The sequence below is a fragment of the Nycticebus coucang genome, chromosome 18 (assembly GCF_027406575.1).
Source record: "Nycticebus coucang isolate mNycCou1 chromosome 18, mNycCou1.pri, whole genome shotgun sequence".
Classification (NCBI taxonomy): Eukaryota; Metazoa; Chordata; class Mammalia; order Primates; family Lorisidae; genus Nycticebus; species Nycticebus coucang.
The window spans coordinates 57443078-57465077 of record NC_069797.1 but is presented as its reverse complement, the minus strand read 5'-3'; the positions used below and the strand labels follow the sequence as shown (position 1 = coordinate 57465077).

The following is a 22000-nucleotide window of genomic DNA, read 5'->3' as shown; positions in this document are numbered from 1 at the left end:
TGAGAGATTTCTCTGTAGCACGGGATGCTGTTTGATAGCATTTTATCCATGGTAGAACTTGTTTCAAAGTGGAGTTGATCCTCTCACTCCTTTACCAACTAAGTTTATTCTAATTCTTTGGTTGTCATTTTCTTTTTTTTTTTTTTTCTTTTTTGAGACAGAGCCTTCAGCTGTCGCCCTGGGTAGAGTGCTGTGGCATTACAGCTCACAGCAACCTCCAACTGCTGGGCTCAAGCGATTCTCCTGCCTCCACCTCCCGAGCAGCTGGTGGGACTACAGGCACCCGCCACAACGCCCGGCTATTTTTTGGTTGCAGTTTGGCCGGGGCCAGGTTTAAACCTGCTACCCTCAGTATATGGGGCCGGTGCCTTACCGACTGAGCCACAGGCGCCGCCCCGGGTTGTCATTTTTGTAATGCTCACAGTATCTTCACCAGGAGTACCTTCCAACTCAAGAAACCACTTTCTTTGCTCATCCATAAGAAGTAACTCTTGGTGGCTCCTGTGGCTCAAAGGGGTTCAAATCCAGCCCCGGCCAAAAAGTGCAAAAAAAAAAGGAAAGAAGTAACTCTTTTCTCTTTTTTGAGACAGAGTCTTGCTATGTCACCCTCGGTAGAGGGCATGGCGTAACAGCTCACAGTGACCTCAAACTCATGGGCTTAGAGATTCTCTTGCCTCAGCCTCCCCAGTAGCTGGGACTACAGGTGCCCACCACAACGCCTGGCTATTTTTTTGTTGCGGTTGTTGTTGTTGTAGGCTGAGGCTGGGTTTGAACCCACCAGCCCTGGAGCATGTGGCTGGCACCATAACCGCTGTGCTACAGGTGCTGAGCCAGAAGCAACTCAACATTCTAATTTTATCATGAGATTGTAGCAGTTCAATCACAATTTCAGGCTCCACTTCTTTTTTTTTGAGACAGAGTCTCACTTTGTCACCCTTGGTAGAGTGCTGTGGCATCACAGCTCACAGCAACCTCCAACTTCTTGGGCTCAGTGACTCTCTTGCCTCAGCCTCCTCAGTAGCTGGGATCACAGATGCCTGTAACAAGGCCTGGCTTTCTTTTTGTTGCAGTTGTCATTACTGTTTTAGCTGGCCGGGCTGGGTTCGAACCCCCCACCCTTGGTATATGGGGCCGGCGCCCTACCCACTGAGCCACAGGTGCTACCTATCCACTTCTAATTTAGTTCTCATGCTATTTCCACCACATCTGTTATTAATTCCCTTATTTAAGTCTTGAGACCCTCAAAGTCACCCATGAGGGTTGGAATCAACTTCTTCCAGATCCTTGGTGTTTTTTTGTTTGTTTTTTTTTTTTTGTAGAGACAGAGTCTCACTGTACTGCCCTCGGGTAGAGTGCCGTGGCGTCACACGGCTCACAGCAACCTCCAACTCCTGGGCTTACGCGATTCTCTTGCCTCAGCCTCCCGAGCAGCTGGGACTACAGGCGCCCGCCACAACACCCGGCTATTTTTTTGTTGCAGTTTGGCCAGGGCTGGGTTTGAACCCACCACCCTCGGCATATGGGGCCGGCGCCCTACTCACTGAGCCACAGGTGCCGCCTTTTTTTTTTTTTTTTAATTGAGACAGCGTCTCACCTTGTCACCTTGGTAGAGTGCTGTGGCATCTTAGCTCACAGCAACCTCAAACTCTTGGGCTCAAGCAATTCTCTTGCCTCAGACTCCCTAGTACCTGGGACTACAGGTGCCCGCCACAATGCCCGGCTATTTTTTCTTTTGTCTAGCAGGTCTGGGCCCAGTTAGAACCCACCAGCCCTGGAGCATGTGGCTGGCACCCTAACCATTGAGCTATGGGCACCCACCCTGTGCTTTGTTTTTTTGTAACACAGGATCTTATTCTGTCACTCTGGGTAGAGTGCTGTGGTGTCATCGTAGCTCATAGCAACCTCAAACTCTTGGGCTCAAGTGATCCTCTTGCCTCAGTCTCCCCTAGTAGCTGGGACTACAGGTGTGCACCACCACACTAGATTTTTTTCCTTTTTCTTTTTTTTTTTTTGTAGAGACAGAGTCTCACTTTACTGCCCTCGGTAGAGTGCCATGGCGTCACATGGCTCACAGCAACCTCCAGCTCTTGGGCTTATGTGATTCTCTTGCCTCAGCCTCCCGAGCAGCTGGGACTACAGGCGCCTGCCACAATGCCCGGCTATTTTTTTGTTGCAGTTTGGCTGGGGCTGGGTTTGAACCCTCGGTATATGGGGCCGGTGCCCTACTCACTGAGCCACAGGTGCCGTCCTCCTTTTTCTTTTAGGGTGATCAATTGAAGCAGTGGGAGTAGAGAAGGGACAAAGGAATTTGCAATTGGTTGTGAACACCATTGCGCTCGGACCAGACTGGAAATGTGTTTCTTTAGTAAGACATGAAAGTCAAAATTACACCTTGATTCATAGAGTACAGTGGTACAGTCAGTGGTACATAGTCCACATTTATGGATTAAGTTTTTTTTTTTTTTTTTTTTGTGGTTTTTGGCCGGGGCTGGGTTTGAACCCGCCACCTCCGGCATATGGGACCGGCGCCCTACTCCTTGAGCCACAGGCACCGCCCTAAGTTCGTTGATTTACATAGGTGTGGATCGTGGTGCCTCAGAACAATTATAATAGTAACACCAAAGATCACTGATCACAGACCACCATAACAGATATAATAATAATGAGAACATTTGAGATATTGTTAGAATTACCAAAATGTGACAGGGAGACGTGAAGTGAGCTCATGATGTTGGGAAAATGGCACCAATGGACTTGCTCAACATAGGGATGCCAGAACCTTAAATTTGTGAAAAACACAATTGTGCAGAGCAGGACAAAAGGAAACCTAATAAAATGAGATTATGTTTGTCCAAGTGAAGGAAGCCAGACACAAAAAAGTATATGCTATATTATTCCATTTACATGAAATTCTAGAATAGGCAGTTAAGAAAAATCAGATTAGCAGTTGCTTCTTGGTGTAGGAGTTGACTGGGAAGGGCCAAAAAAGAGCTTTCAGAGTTGATGGAAATATTCTCTGTCTTGATTTGCATTTGCCAAAACTGATTACATGGTTTATTTAAGATCTGAGCATTACACCGCAAGTAAATTTTACCAAGAATTTTGGTCATCTGCAAATGTGGATATGGATGGACAAGGTAATGTGATGTGAAATGGCTAAAAATGTATATAGAGGTGGCTGGGTAAGGTGGCTCATGCCTGTAATTCAGCATTTTGGGAGGCTGAAATAGGATACCTTGAGCCCAGGACTTTGAGGTTATAGTAACCTATGATTTTTTTCTGCTGTACTCCAGCTGGGCGGCAGAGTGAGACTTTGTCCAAAAAGAAAAAGAAAACATGCAGAGGTGACTCCAACACAAAATCATATATACACATTGGAGGTCATAGTGTGTTGCGACAGCTCGTCTACCTCCACTTTGCTCGTTATCTCCCTGTTTTCAGCAGAACAGCCTGGGCCTTCCTGTTAAAACTTATGGACGGCGCCTGTGGCTCAAAGGAGTAGGGCACTGGCCCCACATGCTAGAGGTGGTGGGTTCAAACCCAGCCCCGGCCAGAAACTGCAAAAAAAAAAAAACCTTAATGCAGGGCGGCACCTGTGGCTCAGTGAGTAGGGCACCAGCTCCATCTATTGAACCCGGCCCCGGCCAAACTGCGACAAAAAAACAGCCAGGCGTTGTGGCGGGCGCCTGTAGTCCCAGTTACTCAGGAGGCTGAGGCAAGAGAATCGCCCAAGCCCAAGAGCTGGAGGTTGCTGTGAGCTGTGATGCCACAGCACTCACCAAGGGTGACTCAAAAAAAACAAAACTTAATGCAGCTCATGCCACTCTTCTGGTGAAAAGCCCTCCACTGATTCTAGTCCATTGGACCCTGCTGCTACTATCTTTCTGACCCACTATCTAGAATCCCCTTTGTTCATTCCATTTTATTATTCATTTATTTATTTTTGAGACAGAGCCTCACGCTGTCACCCTGGGTAGAGTGCCGTGGCTTCACAGCTCACAGCAACCTCCAACTCCTGGGCTCAAGTGATTCTCCTGCCTCAGCCTCCCGGGTAGCTGGGACTACAGGCGCCCGCCACAATGCCCAGCTATTTTTTGGTTGCAGCCATCATTCATTGTTGTTTGGCGGGCCGGGCTGGATTCGAACCTGCTAGCTCAGGTGTATGTGGCTGGCACCTTAGCTGCTTGAGCCACAGGCGCCGAGCCATGTTTATTCCATTTTAGCCACTTGTGCCTCCTACAGCCTTAAGTCTGTGTTTGTTATTGCATCCCACCCTCTGCAGGAGAATATCTTTTTTTTTTTTTTTTTAATATCCTCTTTCTCAGCTCCAGACACAGCACCTCCTTCTCAGAGAGGTCTTTTCCTGACCTCCCTATTTCAACTTGCTACTTACAACCCATCCCCACTCCTAGCCCCTCTTCCCCGCTTCATCTTTCTCCGTAGCACCTGTGCTTTACTCCTTTGCGTGTTGTTTGTAGTTTCTTGACTCACATGGGCCCTAAGAGGGCAGAGATCTTTGTCTGTTTTGTTCACCCACATATCTCAAACACCTGTCACAATGCCTGGTACCACGTGCTTTATAAACATTTGTTGAATGTATGAATGATGGCTGGAAGATAATTTAGGGGGACGAGAAGAGTTTAAAGAAAAAAGTGAAGGCAACTAATATTAAAGTTGCTCAAGATTCTAACCACAAAAAAGGCAATTTGGGAGAGGCATAGGCCATGGGTGTGGATTCTAGATGTCCTATCTGTTCTCCAAAGTCTCTGACCTGAGCCGCCCTCAATAGCTTGGCAGAAGCACCTTTGGGTCTGCAGGGGAGGAGAAGAGAGGAAGAGGGCACAGGGGCCAGGTAGGAGGAGACCTGGGAGGGGCCTGTGTTCTGCTAATGAAGGGCGGGCAAGCCAGTATTTTAGATGGATAGATGGATCCCTGAGCTGCTGGTGTGGGTGTGAGGGACATGGGGGCAAGGAGGTGAATTGGGACCAGGGTTCAACCACCCATCAGGAATGAGAATCACTGGCTCCTCAGGAGGGAAGCTGCTTTCTGAGGGAGGGAGGGGGGAGTGTGCTATGTAGACTGGGTTGTGGGTTGACATGCAAAATACACTATGTGAATAGTGATCTTCTCCCAGCCAAAGTAGGTACTGTTTTTCTTAGTCATCACTCTATGTTTCTTTCAGAGAACTTACCACAATCTGTAATTATCTTACCTGTTTTCTTGTTTTTCTGCTTCCCCTTCTAGACTGTAAGTGCCAGGCCAGCAGAGATCTAGTTTCTCTTGCTCCTTGATCTAGCTCAAGAGCCTGGCACAGTGCCTGGCATATATAGAAGGTTCTCAAGAAATGCTTATTTAAGGAATGAATGGACCCAGATAGAGGGAAACACTCTGATGACAAAGCCTCCTGACAGGGGGGCTGGTGGCATGGGCACTCTGATCCGTCCTGGGTTGTGCCTCTTGTTCCATGCTATGTCACAGGCATCGAGCTCCAAAGGCACTAGGATCCTGTGTCCCAGGCACAGACCTTGGGCAACAGCTCTTGTCTGGGGTTCAAGCTAGGAGTGGTAGCTGTGGGGAGGGATACCCGGAATTCTTCAGCTTAGATAGTCATGAGAGTGAGAGGGATGGAGGAGAGATGGAGTCACCCACATGGACCCAGGGAGACCAGGGTGGGGTTTGCCCGTGAAGGGTGGGGGTGGGGAGGTGTAGCACAATTGAAGGGCCCGGTGGCGAATCCTAACCCTGTGGTGGGGCGGAGGACCAGGAAAAGCGGCTACAGTCTAAAGAAGACCATTTTTTTTTCTCTAGTTCCAAATGAGTAATTGACCTTGAGTCTTCTGCTGAAGCACCTTATCTCAAAACTGTAACATAGCAATCACCGTTTTTTTTTTTTTTTTACAGCCAGAAAAAATAGTTTTTAACAAACTTTGTAGTAACTCTTTAATTGCTGGAAAGAGAGGGTTTTGACTGCAACGCGACAATGTTAACTAACTCCCACCCAGAGATGTTAAGGGCAATGGGAGACATGGGGGATATAAGAGAGAGAGAAGATAAAAAAGGTAGTTAGAAAAAATAAAAAAATAAAAAAATAAATTTAAAAAATAAAAAAAAAAGGCTAGTGAGCAGGGTGGGGGGGGGGCCAGAGTCAGTCTTTCACCAGGGGCTGAGAGATTCTCAGCGGCCGCCCCCTGGGTGAAAGTTGGCCCTGGTGCCCCAGCCACAACCAGGGAACCCTCCCGAGTCTCACATCCTCCGGGTGGGGCCAGTCCCGGTTAGAGCCAGCCAATTCTAAACCTCTTAAGTTACCTCAGTCCCTGCACAGACTAACCCCCCAACTTGGTCCTGGTTTCTCCCGGGAAATTGTCCCTCCCCCCCTGCATTTTGTTGCAACCCAAAATTCATCATGCCAAAGAGTATAAAACCTACCATCATTTCTACCTCGGGGTCGTCCCCTCTGAGCAGAGTTCTGCCTGAGGTATGGCCCGAGCATGCTTGAATAAAGTCACTCCTTTGTTTTTTGCATGTGTGTCTGGTGATCTCTCAGTGGTGGAATTTGGTCTTAACACAATAATCAGAGAAGAGAAGATGAGGTCTGAATTAGGAAAACAGCCGGAGGGTGAAGAGGAGACAGAACAGAATGTTTGATGAATATTTTAAGAGGTAAATTCAGCAGGGCTTAGAGATTGGGTATTGAGAAGAAGGGAATGAGAGCACCAAGAATGACACCAAGGCTTGAAAAGAATCAGTGGGACAGCCATTCTTTTTGGCTTACAGTTTCCTCTAGTCCAAAGGCACAGAAATAGCCTCTGGGCTCCTCTGATGCTCCACAATCTATTCAGGAACTATGGTGACCATCGGAAATACTCAGTTCTGTGCTGTGCTCAGAGGGCTGCCTTCTCTAAGTGGAATGGGCGCAGGTCTACTTTTTTTTTTTAGTGAGTGTCTTACTTTGTCACTCTCGATAGAGTGCTGTGCAGTCACAGCTCACAGCAACCTCCAGCTCCTGGGCTAAGGCAATTCTCTTGCCTCAGCTTCCAGGTGTCCGCCACAATGCCTGGCTATTTTTTTGTTGCAGTTTGGCGGGGGCTGGGTTTGAACCCACCACGTTGTTGCCCTGGGTAGAGTGCTGTGGCATCATAGCTCACAGCAACCTCAAACTCTTGGGCATAAGCGATTCTTTTGCCTCAGTCTCCCAAGTAGCTGGGACTACAAGGCGCCGGCCACAGAACTCGGCTATTTTTTGTTGTTGTTGCAGTTGTCATTGTTGTTTAGCTGGCCGGGGCGGGTTCGAACCCGCCAGTCTGGGTGTCTGAAGCCGGCGCCCTAACCACTGGGCTACAGGCGCCGCCTGCAGGTCTGCTCTTGAGACAGACTCTCTGATCGCTACAGGACAGGGAATAAAGAGTGCTGTGGGCCCGCTGGGGATAAAGTCGGAGGAGTTGTCACAGGGAGAAATTTACGCTGGGTCTCCCCAGAAGAACAGGTGTTTGCCGGGATGGCGAGAGATGGGCAAAGCAAATTAGGGCTGGAAGTAAAGAACGAGGAAGCGCAACACGCATATAATGGAAAATGAGCGGCCGAGCACTGGGGTGTAAGTCGGAGGGTTAGAGTATGGTGCGCCAGGCTGGGCAGCATGCAGCCAGCCAGTACTGGAGGTTGGATTTATCTCACAGTCAACCGGGAAAGACACAATATTACCCTAACTTACGGGTCACTCCGGACCATACTGACAGCGTTGGCGGGGCACCGGGGAAGGCAGCCGGAAACCCTGGCGGCAGGAGCGGGAGAGTGGGCGCTTCTCGCTGGGGACCCGCGAGCCCCTGTGCAGAGTCCCCAGGAGCCGTGGTTTGGGCAGAACCATCATCCGGAAGTGGAGGGGGAGGAGAATTCTTTCACTCCGACCCCGGGGCGGAACCAGGTGAAACCTACACTCGGCTCTTCTCCTCGCTCTTGTTTTCTATTTGTCCTCTGTCCCACCACTATTCCCCTTCCTCATGCCCCGAGCCCAGGGCCTCCCTCATGCTCTTCGGCCACCCCCGTGCTCACGCGTGGTGCGGCCCGGCAGGCTCCAGCTCTGCGCAGGTTATAAAAGTCCGGCTGCGGCAGCGGACTGCAGACTCGAGATGCGCCCAAAGGAGCGTGGGCAGAGCTGTGCTGGGGACCGGCCAAGGCCCGGACTCAGACCTGGGGACCTCACAGCAGTCGCCTCTGCACCCCGGCCCGCGGCCAGTCCGGCTCCAGAGCCCTCGGCCAAGTCCGGACCTGCTTCCGCTCAGGCACCGGGGGTTGGACAGGGAGCGGGGTCCGGATGCCGATTCGTCTCGGAAGCCCCCACCGGAGCTCGCCCGGCCTCTGAGGTTGGAGTCAAGGGGAATGCCCAGTCCAGGCCCGGCACGTCGGACGCACCATGGACTCGCTTCGTATTCCAAGGGCCCTTTGGTCCCCGGGCCACTGGCTTGGGGACTGGAAAGGCAGCGGACATCTGGAAGTCGCCGGCCGCCTATATTGGCCGGCGGCCCGGGGTGTCCGGCCCTGAGCGCGCCGCCTTTATCCGGGAGCTAGAGGAAGGTAAACCCGGTCCCGGGAGTTCTGGGGCGGGTGGGACTAGAGGAGCTCCAGGGCGGAAGGGGCCCCGTTGGATCCAGGCGCCGCGCCCGCTCTGGCACCCAGTGCCACCCCTCCACCACCCACGCGATGTCACTGCGGTGCCTGTCTGATCGCCGGTTCCCCATCCTCCTACTCCCTTCTGTCGTTCTCTGGTTTCTGTCCGTGCGTCAGGTCCCGGGCCCGGACACTCCCCTGTCTCTCTGCGCGCCTGTTGCTGCGGCAGCTCTGCGCGCTCGCACGCCTCCTCCCCGGTCTACCGCAGTGCCAGGAGAGGGGCGGGGGGCTGCGGGAGGGCGCTGCCGGCCGAGCTCTGAGCCTGCGCTGGCCGGCTGGGCTAGCCAGCCACAGAGAGGTAGGTGGGCGGACAGGGAGGTTTTCCCTCCCCTTGGCTGCCGGCGTCAAAGTCCGGCTCCCTTCGTCTCCCCTTCCCTTCCATCCTCTTCTGGGTCGGAGGAGGTCTCTGGATTGGGTCTAGAGGCTCTGGTACCTCCTTGTCAGGTGCTGGAGAAGTCTTTCCCTGCTCTCCTCTCCATACGCAACAGGTGCAGGGTGGGAGTCTGGAGGTCTGAGCTCTTATGAGCCATGAAGCACCACTGAGCTGGCTCAGTTGCGCTCTGAGTGAGGCGTGATGGGTCAGACTGCGGTTGCACTCTTAGCTGCCTCGGTGCTCCTAGGTGCCAGCGCGTCCTGAGAGCCCAGTTCCCGAGTCCAGAGGACAGTGATCCCCTTACTTTACTCAGGCCCCTTCCAAAAACAAAAAACAAAAACCAGCCAAACAAAAAGAGCTCAATCCAGTCCAGTTAGTCCTGGCAGCAGGGGAGTGAGTGCTGAGTGTTGCGGGTACAAGGATGCTGGAGGCAGGGAGGGAGCCCAGGCTTCTCTCCTGATGAAACTTGAGGGACAACTGGGGACAGGGCAGGAAACTGGGGACAGGGGTGGGTTGCCAGGTAGAGTTGCCCCCTTTTTCCTGACCTGATTGGCCATTTTCTCCCCCATCTGCCACCTCCTGCAGCGCTGTGCCCTAACCTACCTCGGACAATCAAGAAGATCACCCCAGAAGATATCAAAGTGATGTTGTATTTGCTGGAGGAGGTGGGTGCTGCCTCCCTGACCCAGTCCAGCCAGGGGACACTCAGCCAGGCCCCCATTTTAGTTCTGTGGAGTAGCGTAGGCGTCTTGTCTATTTCCTGGCCGGCTACCTCCCTAGGGGCCAAGGTAGGGCTCCCTCTTATGGAAGGCAGGTAGATGGGGGGATATTCAGGCTGGAAGAGCTCTCAGAGCCGATCTGATTTGATCTGCTCTTTTGCCATAAAGGGAAACTGAGTTAGTTTCCATAGTGGGTTCATGACAAACGCTGGTCTAGTACCCGGGACAAGTAGGGATGGGGCGGGTTTCTCCTAGGGCCCTAGGCTCCCTCTGACCCCTGTGTGCCCTCTGGCTTCTCCCACCTGTCTGGGAGGTCTCAGAAACTGGGAAAGCATTACCCACGGGTGGTGGTTCCTCTGCAGAGAGAGCGGGATCTGAATACAGCAGCTCGCATTGGCCAGTCCTTGGTGAAACAGAACAGCATTTTGATGGAACAGAACAGCAAGCTGGAAGCCATGCTGGGCTCAGCCAGGGAGGAGGTAACCCGGAGAGGAGGGGGTGATCTGTGTCCTCCTCCTGCCCACTGCTCACTCATGCTCTGCCCTCTTCTGGCCAGATTTTACATCTCAGACACCAGGTGAACCTGAGAGATGACCTCCTTCAGCTCTACTCAGACTCTGATGATGAAGAGGAGGAGGAGGATGAAGAGGAGGACGAGGAAGAAGGGGAATGGGAGGAAGAGCAGCAGCACGATCAGGCCTATGAAGTCCCTCAGACGTGAGTGTCCTGCCTTTGCATCTCAGTGGCCTCGTCTCTGAAGTGGATCCTTAACACCCCCCTTTGTCAGGAGGGACACCAGCAATGGGCCTGCTGGAGAGTTGCTGGGAGTAACTGACACCACCGTCCTCAGCCCCGGGGAGACGCCCACTGCCTGCACCCTGACTCCATTACTCGCTCCCCCAGGGCTTCTCAGGAAGAGCCACTGCACTATTGCCCGCAGCTGGAGGCCCTGCAGAAGAGGCTGAGAGTGCTGGAGGAGGAGAACGACCAGCTGAGAGAGGAGGTGAGGATGGGGGAGGAGGGTGCACCTGACAGCAGGGGGTGTTGACTCCCCTGCCCCTTCCTCTCTCCCTCCTTCCAGGCCTCTCACCTCGACACCCTGGAGGATGAGGAGCAGATGCTTATTCTGGAATGTGTGGAGCAATTTTGTACGTAATGTTGTAACTTGGGGTAAAGGGCTGTCCCAAGGAGCGTCCGGAAGAACTCAGGATTTGGAGTCTGGAGGTCTGAGTTCAAGTTCCAGTTCTGGTACTTCCCAGCTGTGTGAGCCTGGACGAGTTTCTTTTTTTTTTTTTTTTCGTAGAGACAGAGTTTCACTTTATGGCCCTCGGTAGAGTGCCGTGGCCTCACACAGCTCACAGCAACCTCCAACTCCTGGGCTTAAGCGATTCTCTTGCCTCAGGTGCCCACCACAACACCTGGCTATTTTTTGTTTGCAGTTTGGCCGGGGCCGGGTTTGAATCCACCACCCTCGGTATATGGGGCCGGTGCCCTACTCACTGAGCTACAGGTGCCGCCCTTGGACGAGTTTCTTTTTTTTTTTTTTTTTGTGGTTTTTGGCCGGGGCTGGGTTTGAACCCTCCACCTCCAGCATATGGGACCGGCGCCCTACTCCTTGAGCCACAGGCGCCGCCCATGGACGAGTTTCTTGACCTCACCGAACCTTCATCTTTAGGACAGGGATAGCTCAGCCCCACTAACCTCTCTAGGGTTTATAAGGATCACAAGAGGCAAGAGCTGAGGAAGTGCTTTGTACAAACTGTAGAGAGCTATACTGAAGCTATGGGTCTCCTCTAAGCCTGTCTCTTGTTATTTGGGGCAGACATAAGGGAGCCAGAAGCTGCCAGAGACCAGGCACCAGGACAGAGGCAGTTTAGAGTCATGTACTGGGCAGTGGCTGTGGCTGGTACTGTTCCAGGCACTGTGTACTTATGAAGATGAGTGAAGCATAGCGATGGTCCCTGAGGAGTTCAAGTCTAGTTGGTGAGATGCAGACTCAGGCTATTCCCCGCTCCCCTCCCTGACTTTCTGTCCCCTTGGGTTCTACAGCTCCCTGAATGGCCCCACTGGTCTCTAGGCCACTGGATTAGGAACCAATCTCCAAGTTCTATTGCTTCTGCTTCCTAGGAATGGCTCAAATCTCTTTCCTCCCCACTCTGGTTGCCTTTAGACTAGGACACCTCTTAACTGGTCTCTCTGCCTCTACTCCTGCCCTTCTAGGCCCTTTTGCACACAACCCAAATGAGCTTTTTTTTTTTGAGACAGAGTCTCACTCAGTCGCCCTGGGTAGAGTGCTCTGGTGTCATAACTGACAGCAACCTCAAACTTTTGGGTTCAAGTGATCCTCTTGGCTTAGCCTCCCAAGTAGTTAGGACTATAGGCATCCACCACAATGCCCAACTAGTTTTTCTATTTTTAGTAGAAACAGAGTCTTGCTTTTGTTAAGGCTTATCTCAAACTCTTGAGCTCAAGCAATCCATTTGCCTCATCCTCTGAAAGTGCTAGGATTACAGGCATGAGCCACCATTCTCAACCCAAATGAGTTTCTAAAACCAAACCTGGGGCTAGGAGTGGTGGCTTACACCTGTAATCCTACCATTCTATGGGAGCTGAGGCAGGAGGATCCCTTGAACTGGGCATTGTGGTAGATGCTGTAGTCCCAGATACTTGGGAGGCTGAGGCATGAAGATTGCCTCACAGGAGTTAAGGTTGCTGTGAGCTAGGCTGACACTGTGGCACTCTATCTTGGGTAAAAGAGTGAGACTCTGTCTCACAAAATAAAACACTCCCAAGCCCCAAATCTGGATGAGTGTCATGTATGTACCTGTAGTCCCAGCTTTTTGGGAAGCTGAGGCAGGAGGATCCTTTGAGCTCAGGAGTTCTGGACTATATTGTGCTATGCCAATCAAGTAGTCACGCTAAGGTTGTCATCAATATGGTGGCCTCCCAGGAATCAGGGGACCACCAGTTTGGCTAAGAAGGGGTGATCTGCCCCAGGTAGGAATTGGAGCAGGTCAGAACACCCATGCTGATCAGTAGTGGGATCAAACCTGTGAATAGCCACTGCTCTCCAGCCTGGGCAACATAGTGACAGTCCATCATAAAAAAAAAATAAAGGGGGCAGCGCCTGTGGCTCAGTGAGTAGGGCGCCGGACCCATATGCCGAGGGTGGCGGGTTCAAACCCAGCCCCGGCCAAACTGCAACAACAACAACAACAAAAAAAATAGCCGGGCGTTGTGGTGGGCGCCTGTAGTCCCAGCTGCTCTGGAGGCTGAGGCAAGAGAATCGCGTAAGCCCAAGAGTTAGAGGTTGCTGGGAGCCATGTGACGCCATGGCACTCTACCCGAGGGTGGTACAGTGAGACTCTGTCTCTACAAAAAAAAAAATAAATAAATAAAAATAAAAAATAAAGGCTCAGCGCCTGTGGCTCAAGGGGATAAGGCGCCGGCCACATTCAAAGCTGGCGGGTTTGAATCTAGCCCAGGCCTATCAAACAACAATGACGGCTGCAACCAAAAAATAGCCGGGTGTTGTGGCAGGCGCCTGTAGTCCCAGCAACTTGGGAGGCAGAGGCAGGAGAATCGCTTGAGCCCAGGAGTTGGAGGTTGCTGTGAGCTGTGATGCCACAGCACTCTACCCAGGGCAACAGCTTGAGGCTCTGTCTCAAAAAAAAAAAAAGTACATATATATATACACACACATATATATATATAAAATCTGACCATGTCACTTCTCTGTCTATGCCCCCTCATCCCCCTGCAAAGCTTCCTGTTGGTCAAAGGATAAACCCTAAACCCTTCCCAGGCTTTTGTGATTTGGGCCCTGCCCACCACTCCAGGCACTGCCCTGGGGTTTGAGGGTTGCCTCTGGGTACTGTCACACTCAGCTTGGGTCTGTGTTTTCCCTGGTCTGCCTGACCAAGCCTAGCTTGCCCAGTGTTCTTTTCTTGTCTTTTCTTTTCTTTTTTTGAGACAGTCTCACTAGTTTGCTCTCAGTAGAGAGCTATGGCATCACAGCTCACAGCAACCTCAAACTCTTGGGCTTAAGCGATTCTCTTGCCTCAGTCTCCCAAGTAGCTGGGCCTACAGGCCTCTGCCATGACGCCTGGCTATTTTTTTTTTTGAGACAGAGTCTCATTATGTGGCCCCCTGGTGGAGTGTTGTGGCGTCATAGCTCACAGCAACTTCCAAATCTTGGGCTTAAGCAATTCTTTTGCCTCAGCCTCCCAAGTAACTGGGACTACAGGCACCTGCCACAATGTCCAGCTATTTTTTGTTGTTGTTGTTGCAGTTGTCACTGTTGTTTAGCAGGCCTGGGCTGGGTTCAAAGTCGCAAACCCTGGTGTATGTGGCTCGTGCCCTAACCACTGAGCTACAGGCGCTGAACCTTGCCTAGTGTTTTGTTTTTTTTTTTTTTTCCCTTTTTTTTTGTAGAGACAGAGTCTCACTTTATGGCCCTCTGTAGAGTGCTGTGGCCTCACACAGCTCACAGCAATCTCCAACTCCTGGGCCTAAGCGATTCTCCTGCCTCAGCCTCCCAAGCAGCTGGGACCACAGGCGCCCGCCACAACGCCCGGCTATTTTTTGGTTGCAGTTTGACCGGGGCCGGGTTTGAACCCGCCACCCTTGGTATATGGGGCCGGCGCCTTACCGACTGAGCCACAGGCGCCGCCCCTTGCCTAGTGTTTTTAGGTTAGCGTGTGGCTCCTTCCAGAATTCCTTCCTAGACCTTGCAAGGCTGGCTTAGATGCTGCCCCTATATGACCTTGACACTGGCATTATAGTACATATTATTCACTATTGTGATATGTCTCCCCACTAGCCTGGAGTACCGTGGGTGGGACCAGGTCTTGCTGACCTGGGCCCCAGTGCTCTGCTCAGTATAGTCAATAAACATGTCTTGAAAAGATTCCCTGTGGAGCCTGGCAGTTCACAACAGTGGGGCAGGTGGAGGCATCTGGGGAGGGCCTGCGCTGACCTCCCCCTTCCCTGCCCCCAGCGGAGGCCAGCCAGCAGATGGCCCAGCTGTCAGAGGTGTTAGTACTCAGGCTGGAAAACTATGAGCGGCAGCAGAAGGAGGTCACCCAGCTTCAGGCCCAGGTCGTGAAGCTGCAGCAGCGCTGCCAGTCGGTGAGGCAGGGTGTGGGTGGGAACTTCCTGTTGTGGCCCCACAGGACTCGAGCCTCCTTATCCTGCCCCCACTTCATGGCTCCACCAGGCCCAAGGCCCCTGTCTGTTGGGGAGAAGTTGGGGGAGACCTTAGGGAGCCCCTGTCCTGGCCCCTTCTTCTAAGGAGGGACCAAAACCTCCCAGAGTCTTCTAAGACCCTGGCTGTGTGACTGCTTGCCCTATTTGCCCTCATTCCATGTGACTTCTTACTTCAAGGTCTACCAAAAACTCGCTGGTGTGCTTGAGGAGACTTGTGGGAAGTAAGAGGATGCCTGAATGGGGCCGCCTCACAGGGGGGTTCTCTGGTTTTGTGTCCTTCCAGTATGGGGCTGAAACTGAAAAGTTGCAGCAGCAGCTGGCTTCAGAGAAAGAAATTCAGATGCAGCTCCAAGAAGAGGTGAGGCTCCAAGAAGAGGCAAGGCTACCCCTGGGCTCCTGCCCTGGCCATGTGAGCCCTCGGCCCAGACTGGGGAGCTCATGGCCTTGGCAGCTTGCAGGCAGGGACTGGGTCTCATACCTTTCTGCCCCCTCCATGTCTGGCAAGGCCCAGTGGCTGGTGGTTCAGTTGAGATCTGAGTGGAGTGGAGCCCAGGCTCCCCGCATGACACTCTTTGGGTCTAGAGCTAGAGCCTCTTGCCCCTTAGCCCAGAGAGGAGAGCTGGGCTGGGTAGGCCTGGGTCCCAACAGAGCCTGTGGGTGGGTTCCCAGCTGCAGGAGCTGCGGGAGAAGTACCCTGATGGTAAGGGCAGGCTGGTTGAGACCCGGGAGGAGGTGAAGACCCTCTGCCAGCAACCCCCAGTGTCCACTGGGTCCATCACCCACTACGCATACAGCATGTCCCTGGTGAGAACCCTTCCCTGGCGGGCCACCTTCTAACCCCTATTTGCCCCTATCTCAGCCCGGCCGGCTGATTGGTATCCTTAGTCCCCTGCTGTGTCTGGCACTGTGGGTGGGGGTTCAGTGGGGTCATGGGTAATGTCCCCCATCTCCACTCTAGCATGTACTTACTGGTTTCCAGGAGACTCTTGCTGAGGAGCTCAGAACATCTCTGCAGAGGGTTATCTCAGATCCTGTGTATTTCACGCAGAGGTGCGTTGCTGGGCCCCTCCCTGAACTGCTCACCCTCACCTGCTGGGTAGACATGGGGAGGGGCTTTGCCTCACACTCTGACCTCCCTTGCTTCTGTGGGCCCCCTCCTCTACGTCCCTGCACTCACCTTAGTGGCTTCCCTGGCCTGTTCCATCTGCTGCTCCTTTCTGTTTACATGCCCTTGGGTCCATCATTTTTCCCTGAGCTCCTTTTGCATGACTGGGCCCTGGGGACTCTGCAGTTTCAGGACACTGTCTCAGGACACTGAAGGTCCTTTTCTCTGCTGAAGGAATTATGGAAGGCCTAGAGGGGAGACATCAGACCTGAGGTAAGCTGGCAGGGGCACCCCCATCACCTGTCCTTACCTTTCAGTAGCCACACAGCCACCTGCTGCTGGATCTGCCACCCTGCAACCCGTTCTCTGGGCTGGCTGGGCTGAGAGTTGTTCTGGGAAGGTGTGGTCCCCTTTTCTTTCAGATCTTGCTCTGTAGGTGGCTGTCTGATCTCAGAATGCTCTGAGTGGAGACCAAAGCTTCTCCTTCACCTGACCAGGGCAGAGAAGCAAATGGGTATTGGCCTAGGAGCTGGGAACATGTGGGAACAGCTCCCAGCGTGGTCCCTTTATTGGCTGTGAGTGCTTGAGAAACTCACTTGACCTATCTGAGCCTGACTAGAAGAATGGATTGTTTTTTTTCCTTTTTTTTTTTGAGACAGTTTCATTTTGTCACCCTTGGTAGAGTACTGTGGCATCACAGCTCACAGCAACCTCCAGCTCTTGGGCTTAGGTGATTCTCTTGCCTCAGCCTCCTGAGTAGCTGGGACTACAGGTGTCCACCACAATGCCCGGCTGTTTTTTTGTTATTATTATTATTATTTTTGTAGAGACAGAGTCTCACTTTATCGCCCTCAGTAGAGTGCCGTGGTGTCACACAGCTCACAGCATCCTCCAACTCCTGGCCTTAGGCAACTCTCCTGCCTCAGCCTCCTGAGTAGCTGGGACCACAGGTGCCTGCCACAACACCTGGCTATGTTATTGTTGCAGTTCGGCCGGGGCCGAGTTTGAATCCGCCACCCTGAGTACATGGGGCTGGCGCTCCACTCACTGAGCCACAGGCGCCGCCCCCAGCTGTTTTTTTGTTTTAGTTTGGCCAGGGCCGGGTTTGAACCCACCACCCTCAGTATTTCAGGCTAGTGCCCTACTCACTGAGCCACAGGCACCGCCCACGAATGGATTTGTTTCTATGGCAACTAGATGTGGGTGGGCTGTGAAGGTTAAATAATGAAGGAGAGGCTGAGGGGGCATCTTTCCTGCTGGTCTCTTCCATGCAGCAGGGTGGGGGACAGAGGGGAGGGTGGGGCCTACGCAGTATTGGTGATCATTTGTCCTCCCTCCCACCAGAGGCATGGGCTGATACCCAGCACCCCTCTCCCTGGCTGGGACAGACTGGGAGGAACTGTCTGGGAGGGCCAGACTGGGAGGGCCAGACTGGGAGGGCCTAGGTGCAGACGTGGGGAAGGGCAGGCCTGGTGATTGGACTTTCCACCTTAGCCCCATGGGCAGAGAATGGCTGGGCTCTCCGGCTGGGGTTGGCTTGGAGAAGGAGGAAAGGCTTTGCTGTCTCCTTGCCCAGATATTTTCATGACTACAGTGAGGAACGAGAGCAGGAACAGGGGTTCGAGGCCGAGGAGGGGTTGATACCGGGGGAAGATTTCGTGCCTGCAGAGGAGCTGGAACCCGAGGAGGAGCTGCGGGCCACAGAGGAGGTGGAAGCTGAGGAAGGGCTGATGGATGAAGGAGAGCTGGTGTCTGAGGAGACTGAGGCCTGGGAGGAGGTGGAGCCAGAGCTGGATGAGGCCACTCGGATGAATGTGGTGACATCAGCCCTGGAGGCCAGCGGCTTGGGCCCTTCACATCTGGACATGAAGTATGTGCTCCAGCAACTGACCAACTGGCAGGATGCCCATTATAGGCAGCAGCTGAGACAGAAGGTGGTCCAGAAAGGTGAGTGCTCCCATAGGGGCCTCACTCCAGCCAGCCAGACAAGCTGCAGGTTGTCAAGCCGATGAAAGGTGGATGAAAGGTGAGGGTGGGTGAGCTCCCATAGCTTACTTGCCCCAGTCTCACCCTCTCCAGTGTGCTGATTTGCATGGACTTTGCATATCATTTGCATGGGCACCTCAGGTCCTCTTTGGTGGTAACTGTGGCCCCAGTGCTCAGTTTTGTTGAATTTGCTTAGGAGTCCAGATCTCTACCCACTTTTCTCCTTGGGGCTGGGCTGGGGGTCAGGGCCAGGACTGTACCCCTCCCACTGTATCTCAGCTTCCTGTCTCTGCCACCTACTTCTCCTGTCCTCTACCCCCAATTCCCCTGTCTCCAAAGCTCCCCAACCCTGCAGCAGTGGCAAACATGGGGGGTGGGATCATGGAGCAGTGGCCGGGGTGCTGACCCAGGCCCTGACAGCTGACTTTCAGAGGCTAGAGGAGGAGAGGACTGCCCACCCTCCCTGGGCCTGGGAGGAAGAGGGTCCTTATGGGGCCATGCAGGCCACTGAGACAAAGACCTCTGCCAGTAAGACCCACAGTTGGACCAATCCCCTAAATGAGTCTGAGGGTGGGCCAGGGTCTCCTACAGGGTGGGGGTGGATCGGGGCTCTACTCCTCAGCTGGAAACCCCGGCGTTTAGGGGTTTCTCCTGCTGGAGTGCAGGTCATGTGAGCCATGCCTTTAAGGAGTTCCCAGTGACACAGAAATGATCTAGTGACACCCATGCACATTGGAGCCTTTGTACGTCCATTAGCTCCTTTAATTCCCATGCCCCATATTTCATCATCCCCATTTCTTAGTTGAAGGAGCAGGCTCAGAGAGCAGAGTGACTTGTGCAAAGTCACACAACAACAAAGAGTAGGTCTGAGTCTGTTCTCTCCATTACTGTGTTCTAGCACAATCCCTGCCCCATCCATTCTCTCTGATGTTGTCCTGGCACCCCACCTGGCCTGTTGGGTCAGCCCTGAACTTATAACTTGTTGACAGCCTCCATTATATCTGTTCTATCCCCATTTTGATGGTCCTTTGGTCACCACTGGGTGGAACAGCACTGGCCTTACAGGGCCACTGTGTAAGCAGTGCTGTGCAGGTTATAAACTGAACTGCGAGCCCTATGGCAGTGGGTGACCTGCGTAACTGTCAGCAGTGGCTTTCTGCCCTCTTCTGATATGGCTGACCAGACCCCGGTCCACTACCTAGGCCAGGCCCGTGGTCGTCAGGCTCCCTGTTCGCGTCTGCCCCCTTCTCTTCCAGGCTTTGCTGTTTCCCAGCAGCCTACTGAAGCCCCACCGACAGCTTGAGGTGCCTCCTTCCGCTGCCTGGTCAAGTCCCACCCACCCCAAACCCTCCTTCCTTCCTCTGAAATGGGATCCCATGTCTGTCACCAGCCTACCCTCTGTTCTGATGAACCTGGGCCACAGCTTGAGGGCTCAAGCTTTGACCCTTATCTGGGTCAGGCTGAAGGAGACCTGGCCCTCATTCTGCAGCTGATGGGAAGCTGCAGCTGCTGGGCCTGGACCACATGGTGGCCCCAGGGGTGGGAGAAGCCCAGGGGGAGACTCACTGGCTACCAGTCCAGCTCTGAGCTGAGGCTGGGGGGTTCTGGTCCTAGGTCCCAGGTGTAGGACACTGTGAGCACCCTCTTAACAATATGCTCCTCACCCTTTGACCCCACATTAAAGGTGGCTCACAAGTCCTTGCTGACTTGCAGGACCTGGCCCTCTGGCCTGACCTTTGTCCTTCTCAGTCCCTGATTACTATGTGTAGCCACAGTGTCTCTCTGTGTGGGTGGGGGAGGGGTCCCTCTGCCCAGTGGGTTGTCTTGCCTCCTTTCCTGCCACTGGTGGCCTGAGAGTGTCCAGGCTCCCCTGCTGTCCTCCCTCACACCCCTCATTTCCTTGGTCTAGATGCTCTGCCCTTTCCCTCCACTTGGATCAGAAATCGCTGAGGTATGGTTCTTGGGCCTCCCTTGGGTGCCTGGCCTGCTCCTCACAGTGCTTCTCGGTCTCCCTTTGCTTGTCAACCTGTGTCCATGCCAGTGCAGGAAATAAAGGACCTCTGTGCTAATGTGGCCCGGCCTCCAGCTGTCTTTCTTGAGGAGTGTATGCATGTGTGTGCACATCCGTGCAGTCTACAGTCCACAGATACTGAGCAGCTGACACTCAATAGCAGTCTGAAATTGAGTGGTGTGTCAGGGACTTAATTGCGTCAGCAACCCTGTGCGGTGGTGGGTGATACCAGCATTTGTCAAGTGGTGAAACTGAGGCCCAGGCAGGCTGAGTGACCCTGCTAATGGTCTAACAGCTGGTATGGAGCTGTGATTCAGACACATGTCCTTGGGGCCCATGCAGCTCTCTTTCCTGAGCCTTTCTGCCCCCAGGGACTCTGACCTTGACTGTGAAGGGTAAAGCAGGAGTGAGAGTCACCCATGGTCTAAGGTTGAGGTCCCCTGGAGGCCGACCTGGAACAGGGTTTGACAACAAGTATGGCTGGCCCTCTGCATCTGAGGGTTCCGCATCTGTGGATTCAACCAACCACAGATCCAAAATATTTGGAATAAAATAAAATATAATGACACAACATAATACAGATGCAGACAGTACAGCATAACAAGCATTTACATTGTATTAGGTATTATAAGATCTAGGAAAAGTGTACAGGAGGACGTGCATGGGTTATATACAAAAATACCATACCATTTTATATCAGAGCCTTGAGCATCCATGAATTTCGTTATCCAAGGAGGGTTTTGGAACCAATACTGTGGGATGACTAATTTATCTGGAAGGTGATCCCAGGAAGCACTCCTTTAGGTGGAGTGGGGAAGTGAGAGTAGAAGGAAGCTAGTGAAAGGAAGTTTTAGGCAATTGGGGCTCAGTCCCACTGGTGAGCGCTGGGAAAAAGTGTAGCTCTTTACAATTCACAGTATGGTCTGTGGACCAAGGTCATTATTCAGAAATGCAGAATCTCAGGTCCCAACCCAGACCTATGGAACTGGAATCTGCTTGTTACCACGGTGCCCAGGTAACTCACCTGCATCTTATAGTTTGGGACGCACATCTCAGTTATCTCACCTGAGTGGGGGGGAAGCTGGGGCATGAATCTTCCAACTCGTATTTGTCATTGGCTGAGGGCTACTCCAGTGGCATTGACTCATTGGTATTTCTGGCTGTTCAAATGCTTGCCCTCTGCCACTGGACTGAGTGGAACTGGTGCTTACAGCAGGACATGGTCAGCACATGCAGCTGTGGTGAGCGCTGAGGACACAGGCAGCACTGGCCCTGTCTGCTGCAGTCTACCCCTTGTGGCATGTGGCAGGGACAAGATTCAGATGCACTCAGGCTTCACATGGCACTCCTTCTGGCCTGGCATTGCTTCTCCAGGGTGATGGCTGGTCACAGTAAACTAACAAAAGACAGCTGGGTACTCTGGGAGGCCAAGGAGGGTGGATTGCTTGAGCTCATGAGTTCAAGACCAGCCTGAGCAAGAGCGAGACCCCTGTGCCTGGCATGGTGGCTCATGCCTATAATCCTAGCACTTGGGGATTACCTGAGCTCATGAGCTCATGAGTTCAAGACCAGCCTGAGCCAGAGCAAGACCACATCTCTAAAAAATAGCCAGGCATTATGGAGGGTGCCTGTAGTCCCAGCTACTTGGGAGGCTGAAGCAAGAGGATCACTAGCCCAAGAGTTTGAGGTTGCTGTGAGCTATGACATTAAAGTGAGATTCTGTCTCAAAAAAAAAAAAAAAAAAAAAAAAAAAGAGTGAGACCCCTGTCTCTACTGAAAATAGAAAAACTAGCCAGGAACCTGTAGCCACAACTACTTGGGAGGCTGAGGCAAGAGGATCACTTGAGCCCAAAAGTTTGAGGTTGCTGTGAGCTGTGATACAACAGTAGTCTATGGAGGATGACAAAGTGACACTGTCTCAAAAAAAAAAAAAAAGA

At 52.8% G+C, this 22000-nt stretch overlaps 1 protein-coding gene across 11 annotated transcripts; it reads left to right on the top strand.

Annotated features, from left to right (window-relative positions):
• Positions 1 to 7833: 7833 nt before the first annotated feature.
• On the top strand, positions 7834 to 20125 carry HAP1 (huntingtin associated protein 1). 11 transcript variants are annotated; one of them, XM_053569753.1, is made up of 14 exons: positions 7834 to 8568; positions 9620 to 9699; positions 10116 to 10232; positions 10310 to 10470; positions 10657 to 10756; positions 10835 to 10901; positions 14753 to 14883; positions 15245 to 15319; positions 15631 to 15765; positions 15941 to 16011; positions 16301 to 16339; positions 17643 to 18013; positions 19309 to 19356; positions 19962 to 19995. In XM_053569753.1, exons 1-13 carry the CDS (start codon positions 7995 to 7997, stop codon positions 19353 to 19355), a joined length of 1968 nt encoding a protein of 655 aa, XP_053425728.1. In that variant the 5' UTR covers positions 7834 to 7994; the 3' UTR covers position 19356; positions 19962 to 19995. The 11 variants fall into 11 exon arrangements, 10 of the variants coding, with proteins under 10 accessions (XP_053425728.1, XP_053425729.1, XP_053425727.1 ...); XM_053569754.1 differs by lacking the exon at positions 19309 to 19356 and having other exon boundaries at positions 19962 to 20125; XM_053569752.1 differs by having other exon boundaries at positions 19309 to 20125.
• The last annotated feature ends 1875 nt before the right edge of the window (positions 20126 to 22000 follow it).

Excerpts from the sequence above, each read along its gene's own strand:
- HAP1 (XM_053569750.1), top strand. The coding sequence starts at position 7,995 with ATGCCCCGAGCCCAGGGCCTCCCTCATGCTCTTCGGCCACCCCCGTGC. Across the intron at positions 10,233-10,309 it reads TGGGCTCAGCCAGGGAGGAG|ATTTTACATCTCAGACACCA; the intron begins GTAACCCGGAGA and ends TCTTCTGGCCAG. Across the intron at positions 15,766-15,940 it reads ACGCATACAGCATGTCCCTG|GAGACTCTTGCTGAGGAGCT; the intron begins GTGAGAACCCTT and ends ACTGGTTTCCAG.